Consider the following 9,835-nt stretch of genomic DNA (forward strand, 5'->3'; position numbering starts at 1 on the left):
CTTGCTCTTGGAATTTTGCATTCAGGAATGTTTCCCATGCATTTTTGTTTTAATTGTTCATAAAAAATACTCACACTTAAAACCTAATTCTTAAGGTTAATTAAATCAAGCATAAATGAAAGATCATTAAACTAAAAATCAATCTAATAGGAATTTTCTAAAATATGGAACAAGGATAACCATATGTCAGTATGATGCATCCAACAATGACTAAATGAATCATATGCATAATTAACAATAATAATAATAATATTATTATTATTATTATTAACTATATCAACAAAAAACAATCCGTTATAGTCTAGTTGGTTAGGATACTCGGCTCTCACCCGAGAGACCCGGGTTCAAGTCCCGGCAACGGAAGGTTTCTTTTTGGTATTTAGAATAATACGCAAAACGTTTTTGGTATTTGAAACAATACGCAAAACGTTTATGTTTATTTTCGACTTTGTATGCAAGTGGTTTGGTTTTCATATCCGAGGATAAGGATCTTTCTTGGTCTTCTTTAACAAGTGACTAATGGACGAAGCAAGAATATGTAATTGTCCACATCAGATCGATTCTGAAGAAGCATGAGAACGAGAAAACCAGAAGAACAAAATCCTTTGGAGCGAAAAGATCATACGCATTAGAAGTTCTACTTGCTGCGATGGGCATGAAAACGATTAGGGTAAGCCGTAAAGATAGAGAGAGAAGGGGAACGACGGCCCACCATTACTGGACGAAGAAGCCGAGGGCGTTCCACTTGCCACAAGTCCCTCTCCTCCCCTGCTGGGAGAACCGACTTGAATGCCCCGTCTCCGACCCCTCCAAGGCGGCTATCCTCGCTCACCCTGGTGGCGTCCCCGCCCTTCTTGCCCCTTTTCTTGAGGGACCGGAAGCGGGCGTGGGATGAGAGGCCCTCCCTCGCACGCGCGACGTGCATGCCGCGATGAGGAGTCGTCTCGCTGCTGGGCGACGAACACATGGAAGGCCCCGACCATGTTGGAGATCAAGGAGAGATCAAAAAACAAGAACGCCTCTTCTTTCTTCGTCGCTCCTTTTTCTTGGTTGGGATGCAGTTGTTATCCCCTAACTGGTAAACTGGAGAAATAAAGTCTTCCAACCATCGCATCAGAGGCCGACAAATGCTTACATAAAAAGATACATAGTAGACAGCATATCATATAAAAGAAACAAACAGTCAGGAAGGAATGTTAATTTTGCTTTCTCCATCTTAAAATGTATGGCAAAAGATCCCAATTGCAGGAGGAGAGTCTACACTAACCAGTTTCAAGTAATCTCATCAGTAGAACAGTGGGCTTTCACACGAATTGCATTACACCTTTACTTGTGATCGAATTGCAAAAATAATACTGTGCACTTAAACCAATACACTGTAAAATATCCAATAACAAGAATAGCTCGAAACGAAACATTAAAGACGAGTTGAGAAAGGCGGGTGACACAAGTTGCTCCAATAAAGACAGCGTAGTCATATGGATCTCCTATCCTTGGAACTTCTATCACACAACACATAAAGATAGCGTAGTCAATACATATATTACTAATGAAGACAAACAAGAATCCAATCTTTGGAAAATAATGGTTTGCCCAGTACGGTTGTCCACAGAGCAAGAAGAGAGGAAAGTTCAAAAAGCAGAAGATTCTCACAACACCTATTTAAAGGTAGATTCTACATTAATGATCATAAGTAACTAAATCAAGATCACTGGTCATCTCCTGATTCCTTCTTTGGAGCTTCCTTGATCTCATCAACATCCTCCTGTCCAGATTAATAACTAGTTAGAAAAAAAAACACAGTTCCGCACCGATAAATGAAATAAACTGACCGTCATATCAGACGTCCACAATGTCAAGTTGTCTCGGAGAAGCTGCATAATCAACGTACTGTCCTTGTACGATTCCTCACCTAAAGTATCAAGTTCAGAGATAGCCTCATCGAAAGCCTGCAATTGACACCCAAGTATTAGCTTCAAACAAGATGAACCAGTGAAATAAAAAAATTACTTGTTTCCCAAAATTAACACTCCTTGAGCTCAAATCAGCAAAATTCATGGCAACAAGTCCAATCGCTGACAGAATTGTAATTTTAAGGAAACTTGAAGATTTTAGTAACTCTAAGAAATAAACATCATGTCAAAAATGACCGACAGCAAAGATTAGATATAATCTATCCGTAGTAGTCAAACAAGAACTTTCTGCTATTGCAAGAACAAGTAAATATTCTATATGTAATCACATCGAATGTTTGTCATGTCTTAAATTTAGATGTTTTCCAAACATAATATATACAAGATAAATGAAGCTTTTGGTTCACTACAATAGTATAGAGATTCACTGCAAACGTTACCAATTGGTCAGAGAGCTTTCTTTTGGGTAGAATAAGCCTCCAAATGCAATCTCAAACAATTTTCAGATCCATTACTACCTTGTCTGTTATTGCCCCACAATAAAGTTGAAGACATTAAGTGCATTTTTCAGCCTTTTCTATAACCAACTCTTACAGCAAAACACCTTTTTTTAGTTGACTTGCTAAAATTCGAAGCAAGATTTTTGCCAAATAGAAGTCCCCTGAATAACTTTAAAAGGGCCAATGAAACTTCTGACAGCATGTGACTCATTGGAGAATTTTAGACGAATTGTGAATTTTAACTCAACCTGCCTACTGGTCTACGGAAGCCAGTCCTTAGCATTCACCTACATGGAACCAAACTTCACAGACACATAAATGCAATCAGATAATCCACAAAGTATATTACTCTTGCAATAATTACAAAAGAAATTAATACTAAAAAATCGATTATTACACGATTACTAACACTGTTAAGAAATTCTGCAACTAATATTCATGTGTATACAAAGTCAATGCACTAAAAGGGCAATCTGAATTCAGTAGTTGTAGTTTCATATCTCATATTTCTACTGCATTTTAGATTGGACTTATTTGAGAACCAGTTTAGTTTTACGGAGGCCTCTATAAAACTTCCACAAGGGGACATTTAGATGTCAATTAACATCACATTAACTCAGATAAAGTAATGAAACATGCATGTAAATCAAGCGAAGGGAAGTCAGAGACAAACCTGCTTTGCAAGGCTGCAAGCACGGTCTGGTGAGTTAAGAATCTCATAATAGAACACAGAGAAGTTAAGTGCCAGACCAAGCCGTATCGGATGAGTTGGGGCCAGTTCAGCTAAAGCAATATCCTGTGAAAGATTTCTTGAATGTCATAATTTGAACCTAAATTTACAAGGATGACTTAGAAGAAGATAATAAAGAGAATTTTAACGTGGAAAATATGCGGCAAACAAACAGCGATGTAATGAGTTATCAGTATTACACTCGCATCCATTTATATCTAAAGCAAAAGAATGGCCTAGTACACATGTCTCCTGCCAATGCAAAATGTGAGAGTTTGATCACAATCTTAGGCCTGCAATCAGACAGGCCATTTACATAACTTGAACTCAGGTCACCAGGTTGTAACATTACATTATGCCAAAGCTCACCCTGACATTCATGCATGTATGGTATCTATGAAATGAAAATGATTTTGTTAAAACCAAGGTAGTTACTGAAAAGAAGCATCTCAATGCAGGTGATGGGAAATTAAAAAAAAAAAAAACATAAAACACCAAAATGAAGACTGAAAATAAATGCTTCCTCTGCAGAACAGATTCGACTGTAGTTTATCCATTAAAAAGTCTTAGCCTAGACCTGTTTTCTTAGCATTCCACTGGATTACTTCAAAAGAAAGAGAATGGAAATTGAAGAATCAGCAAAAGATTAACACATTACGAGCACACACCTGCGAAGATTTGTAAGCCAACAGAGTGCTCTCAGCTGCTTCTTTCCTCTCAGCTCCAGTCTTGAACTCTGCAAGGTACCTGAGCACAGCCCCAGAACAAAAATCATAATTAACAATAAATTTAAACTTTGCGGCAGAAACTTATTCTTGGCATGCTTCGTCTAACCTGTGGTAGTCACCCTTCATCTTAAGGTAGAACACCTTGGACTCCGCCGCGCTCGCCGAGGGCACCAGGTGGGAATCAAGCAGCTTCAAGATCCCATCGCAGATCTTGCTGAGTTCAGCCTCGACCTTCCCACGATACTCCTTGATCAGCACGACATGCTCCTCGTTGCCGCGGCTCTCCTCCTTCTGCTCGATGGAGGAGATGATGCGCCACGACGCGCGGCGAGCTCCGATCACGTTCTTGTAGGCCACCGAGAGGAGGTTGCGCTCCTCCACCGTAAGCTCCTCCACATTAGCCGTCTTCACCACCTTTTCCATGAACTCCACCATCTCCTCGTACCGCTCCGCTTGCTCCGCCAGCTTGGCCAAGTACACATTCTCCTCGCGCGTCGATTCCACCGGAGACATTTTGCTAGATCTCTATCGAAGAATATACTCTCTCTGACAAAATCACAAACACCAGATCGACATAAAGATGATGCTTAATTTAATCCATCAAAAGGACCGGATCCTAAAATTTCTTCCCGAGAAACGAAACTTCCCATCTTAGCATTGAAGAAGAAATTTAGCCCCAGAAAACACAAATGCGATGGTAAAACGATTCCCAAAAGACAAAATTGTCCGGATCCATCGACGAGGGATCAAAAGAAACGAGAGCAAGCGGAGGAATGATACCCTTTGCCGGAAACGAGACGATTAGGGCTCCTCTTTGCTTCCCGTGTCTTCCTCTGCGAGGACGAGTTGCGCCGCTGGATCGGGTCCGTTTGTTTCCGTCACGTTTTTCCGGTTTCGAAGGGGACTTTATGGGGGCAAAGTCGAGGCGACCAGAGAATAAAGAGCAATACTTCTTCTACTCGCTTACTTTACTCGTTCCCTCACCTGTCTCACTATTGGATAAACATTACCAATAACTTGGTCTAATCGTAGATTGGGTAGGGTAAACGAGGAGGAACTCGATAGGTCGGAAAGGTCGAGCGCTTGGGGTCCTTTCCCGGAGGACGGCCGAACACGTGGTTGGAGCGGAATGGCGATAACCATGTGGCCCACCGGCCGCCCATTTGCGCAGCCCGATGCGCTTCGGCCAAATTGACCGACCACGCGAAGAGATAACGTTGCGATGACATCACGAAGCTCTTTATGACGACAACCATTGGGTCCGTCACCGTGTTCCGCGACTTGGGCGAGCCACCGGGATCAAGATCTTACGCGTTGTGGATTAGTCCGACCCAGATCAAATCCAAACTAGACATCATTATCCGGTACGATCGGATCCAATGTTCAGTAAACGAATCCTACTTTATCGTACGTAATAGGGGTTGGATGCGGTCAGATCAAATTTGGGTCCATTCAATTGTAAATCTTTGTATTTATAGCAAGAGTTAGATTACAGATAGATTATGATTGTATCATAAAAAGCTAAATATTGTTGCTGATTTTATTAGCAAAATTTACATATTGATATCATATTGTCATAATATATTTTGGGCATATGGGTTATGAAACAAACGCATCCATCAAGGTGAATCCTTCACGCTTGCATGGAAAATCTCAATCGTATCACCTGGTCTCACATCATGCCATCTGAATGATTTATCTTCCTCCATGGCGTTCTGCTTGTAGATGAAGAAATAGCCTTCGGGTGGCAAATCGAAGTTGAGAACGCCATGCAGTCTCTGCACCTCCTTCCGCAGCTCGCTCACGTTGTCCGACGCGTTCACCTCCACTGGTATCGTCTTCGCGCCGTGCTTCGGCAGCAGCATCAGCCTCAGCTTCTTGGCGCCCAGCGACGGCCGCATCACCAGATTCATCCTCGAGTGGTCGGCGACGACGTAGTCGGCCAGCCTGCGGTGGTCCTGCAACTCGACGCCGCCGTGGAACAGCACGAACCGGTTCGGGGGGACGCCGCTGAGGTCGCGGACACGCTCCTTGAGGCGAGCCACGGTGTCGGCCGCGTCGGCCTCGAGCGTCAGCTGCCGCCGCGACGTCGGGGTGCTCACGGCCACGGTGATGCGGGCGCGGCCATCGCCGCTCTCCGGAAGCTTGCCGTCGGCGGCGTCTGCTGCAAGCGCGAGATGGATGCGGGAGTTCTGGAGGATGTTGTAGTGCTCGGTGTCGCGGTCGTCGGCGAGCTCTTGGCCTTGGAACAGGAGCTTTTGGGAGGGGACGGGGTAGCCTTGATACTTCTGCACCTTCTCTTTGATCTCCAGGACCGTGTCGAAGAAGCCAATCTCGATGGTGAAGTACCTGCCGGTGGATGTCTCGAAGACGACGTCCATGTTTCCTTGGCTTCTTTACGTGGGTCAAAGATGGTGCCTTCGTCCTCCTCTTGTAGACTCGCTCCTCCACTGTGTACTCCATAGCATCCCGAGTAATCCGGTCTCTTGCCTGATCGAATCCTCTCTTTCCTATCTATCAACATTACCAATAAAAGCAAGAGAAAAATAAAATAAAATAAAATAAAATAAAATTCAAAATATTAAAACAAACTATTTCTTCCTCATCTTTTGTCTCCTCGAGGCTCTCATCAATTCATTCGGGATCTGCGGAGAATTGATGTGCAAAACATTAGTCATAGAGAAATTATTTATACGCTTCAAATGAGTATCAAATATGATAGGTACCATGTTCATCACTACTGGGATAAGATTCCAATGAGTAAATTCATGGACAATATATTTGTAATAACCCAGTGTTTATAGATTAAATGGGTATTTTTTGCATTATTTTTTCATGGACTGGTATGATTCTACCTGCTTGGATAACTCCACATTTACCTCAACATACACATCTTTGTGCCAGCAAGCTTTGGATCTGCCATCCCTTGATTGTCCAATGTTCTGACACATTCATTTCTAGTATTATAAGCATCAGCTTCATCCATGTCTCCTGCAAGTTAAATACAAGATCTAAGACAACACAAGTATTAGTTTCTGGAACTTCATCCATCTGTGTCAATTATACCTCAGATTCTTCTCCTGATGCCAGTATAATTGCATCTCTTGTATGCTTCCTTAGCCTTAATCCCTGCATTGTGAAAAACCTGATCCCAGGTCTCTCTTTAGAAGGAAAAGAAATATAACTTGAAAGAATAAGCTCCAAGAACAAAGTGGATTTGCCACCACATATGAATCTTGAAAAGGTGCTGGAACATGCTCAGCTTCAAGCTCATTGAAATAGTGAGGTTTTGCCATAATGGTAGAAATTGAAACTATTGAATTCCACATTTTATCCCAAATCTATTGACTCCGCATTCAAAGTTCAGAGATAATACACAAACAAATTATCAACACATTGAACACAGGAGCAACTACCATGATCATGATCATTCAATGGCAAATGCTTGAGAGTCTTAGCAAAGGACCAAAGTAAGGATCAAAGTGCACATTGTCACCCCTACAAGCAGAAAAGATCAATGTATACATTCTTAGTTCCACCAGCTAAGAGGTTAATTCAATGACTCCAGAACTAATCACTAAGGTCATACAACAACAACATATGAGACCTAACGTTAAATGAATGGCTGCCACTTAGCTGTTTAACACAAAAAAGATACTTGTACAGATCTCAGTAGTTTAATCACCATAGTGTTGATTTACTTGAATGCATATATGGAATTATAGTGACATGAATTCCTTCGGTAGTTCATCTCATGCATCACATGAACACTCACCTTACTGGCTTGTGCAAAACATGAAAGGAAACCACGACCTGCAACCCAACCCTTCTCATCGGCTTGCTTCCCCGACTCCGTGGCGGCCGCCCACGTTCGACAAGGGGCGGAATCGGAGGGGACGGTGAGCCTGGGCTTCGGTTTTCGGAGTCAAGTGGGCGGCCAGCAGAGAGGCGTGCAGTGAGAGCAGTCGATGTACTCGGGGATGGCCAACTCGCTCCTTTGCCTACCACCGGGCGCCGAGATCGCGGCCAGTATCATCTGAATGAAGGCAAAAAAAACAGAGCAACGATCTGAGCGAAGACAATTACTGGGGTTAGGGTTGAGCGAGAGGCGGATTTATGGAGTACTTGCTACCTCAGCGTACGAAGCGAGGCATCGAGTCGGTGGATCTCCTGCTGCGCCCATCAGAGTGATTCTGTTTGGTTACTGTCGGATTGTCTTTGATTGATTGATCGATATATATATATATATATATATATATATATATATATATATATATACACACACTTAATTACGTGGCGTCCTACACGACACACACGTGGTGATGACCCGAATAGTATCAACGAAGGCCCATTAGTGAGTTGGGCTGAATTGATGGGACTCTATTAGTGGTTTATTAATTGGGATACATAATTTCTTTCTGTTTTTTGCAAATGTTTAAATGGTATAGATGAAATTTTTAACATACGAATTTATTATGCTGTATTAATGGTTTATTAAATGTGATTATCATCATAAATCATAACACCCTAATTTAGTGTTATGATAAAAGTATTAGGATTAATAAGTATTTTAGTAAGTTCTAATTAGATTTTTAACTATTTGAGTAGAAAATCTAATTAAATTTATTTTTTTTATCAAATTAGAATTAGAATTTAGATTAGAGACTTAAGATATGACATGTCCTTAATTATTAAGATTTTAATTCAAATAGGAAGAATCCATACATACTTAGAATTATTCCTATAAACATATTTGAGAGGATATACAAAAAAAAAAAAAAAAAAAATATGACTGTAGAAAACTCAAAAATTTTATAGTTAAATTGAATTATAGGTTAGATTAGTATCCTATTACAAAGTAGGATTTAAATGTTTTGTATCAGTTTCTTTTACTAAGGAAAGCCATCAACTTACTTTAAATCCACAATGGAGTTGACACAACTAGGAACCATTTGATCATCATTTTACTGTTCTCATCAATCACTACCAAAGAAGAACAAATCTCTCATCCATGGAGGAACCACAGTGGCCTTTGGCTCTTGGAGGCACCACAGGGCTGTTGTATCCACTGAGACAACAGGTGGAGAGGTGGTGTACACACACCATCAGAATCTGGTGATGTCAAAGGAAATCCAATTTCCAGATGACACCAAGCTCCATGTCCTTCTCATTCAACTTGAAGATCTTGAATAAGAACAACATCATATACATGTCTATCCATTCTTCCACCACCACCAGATGGACTGACTGTGACTTCTCAGCTCCATCACAGGATTGGTACTGAGCTTGTTGCAAGTGATCAGATTGCAGTCGATGTCAGATTTCATTCAGCAGCAAGCTCTCTAAATCTCTAACCAACATTCTAGATGACTTCGAATCCCTGCCTTACTTAGTACAAGTGGTATGATATGATCATTGTTATACTACTAAAACCTTAATACAAGTAGTTGACATTGGATCACACCTTCATAGGACAGACCTCTAAAACAAACCCTAAAAGAAAAACAGATTAGATTGGATCAGTTTTTTATGTTGAGTTGATGATCAAAGCTAACTATAAGACAGTCCATAGTAACTCACATCCTATTTTTCTGATTTGAAACCCTAAAAGAAAGCATCCAAGTAGGGAGCTAATCATGCGCTATCGCAGGAAAGCAACTTCGTCGACCACAACGACATGACTAATCGAACTCCTCCAGCTTTCCATTGTTACCTCCCTTCTCTGAGCTTTAAGCCTGCTCACGTTTCCCAACCTGTTGGCTGCGTCCAATGGGGTTGCCCGGAGAAGCCCCCCCCCAAGGCGACGTGGGCGATCACAGGCCTCGCTCTTCTTGTGGCCATCTCTGCGAGTGACCCGCGGCACTTGAGAAGGGTCACGAGGGACGAAGGTCACGTCCGTGCTCGTCCTTCTCATCGACTCTGCACTGCTGCTGCTGGCTTCTTCTGCTGCAGGATGTTTGAGAG

General features: G+C 41.8%; 2 protein-coding genes and 1 non-coding gene across 5 annotated transcripts; 1 reads left to right on the forward strand and 2 right to left on the reverse strand.

Moving 5' to 3' along the window:
• Nucleotides 1–290: 290 nt before the first annotated feature.
• On the forward strand, nt 291–363 carry TRNAE-CUC (transfer RNA glutamic acid (anticodon CUC)). The gene has a single exon. It is a non-coding gene; the product is annotated as a tRNA-Glu (tRNA).
• A 1,154-nt stretch (nt 364–1,517) lies between these two features.
• LOC135650542 (14-3-3-like protein) lies at nt 1,518–4,845 on the reverse strand. Its single transcript, XM_065170001.1, has 6 exons — nt 4,652–4,845; nt 3,978–4,417; nt 3,812–3,890; nt 3,087–3,209; nt 1,833–1,949; nt 1,518–1,765 (listed from the first exon to the last, which is right to left on the reverse strand). The coding sequence occupies exons 2-6, from the start codon at nt 4,382–4,384 to the stop codon at nt 1,709–1,711; spliced, it is 783 nt and encodes a 260-aa protein (XP_065026073.1). The 5' UTR covers nt 4,385–4,417; nt 4,652–4,845; the 3' UTR covers nt 1,518–1,708.
• Nucleotides 4,846–5,377: 532 nt separating this feature from the next.
• Nucleotides 5,378–8,099, reverse strand: LOC135651334 (ubiquitin-like protein-NEDD8-like protein RUB3). 3 transcript variants are annotated; one of them, XM_065171362.1, is made up of 5 exons: nt 8,004–8,099; nt 7,647–7,907; nt 6,938–7,000; nt 6,751–6,862; nt 5,378–6,516 (listed from the first exon to the last, which is right to left on the reverse strand). In XM_065171362.1, exon 5 carries the CDS (start codon nt 6,250–6,252, stop codon nt 5,491–5,493), a length of 762 nt encoding a protein of 253 aa, XP_065027434.1. In that variant the 5' UTR covers nt 6,253–6,516; nt 6,751–6,862; nt 6,938–7,000; nt 7,647–7,907; nt 8,004–8,099; the 3' UTR covers nt 5,378–5,490. The 3 variants fall into 3 exon arrangements, with proteins under 3 accessions (XP_065027434.1, XP_065027433.1, XP_065027432.1); XM_065171361.1 differs by having other exon boundaries at nt 6,938–7,016; XM_065171360.1 differs by having other exon boundaries at nt 6,938–7,032.
• Between the last annotated feature and the right edge of the window lie 1,736 nt (nt 8,100–9,835).

Source organism: Musa acuminata, chromosome BXJ3-10 (assembly GCF_036884655.1).
Source record: "Musa acuminata AAA Group cultivar baxijiao chromosome BXJ3-10, Cavendish_Baxijiao_AAA, whole genome shotgun sequence".
Taxonomy (NCBI): Eukaryota; Viridiplantae; Streptophyta; class Magnoliopsida; order Zingiberales; family Musaceae; genus Musa; species Musa acuminata.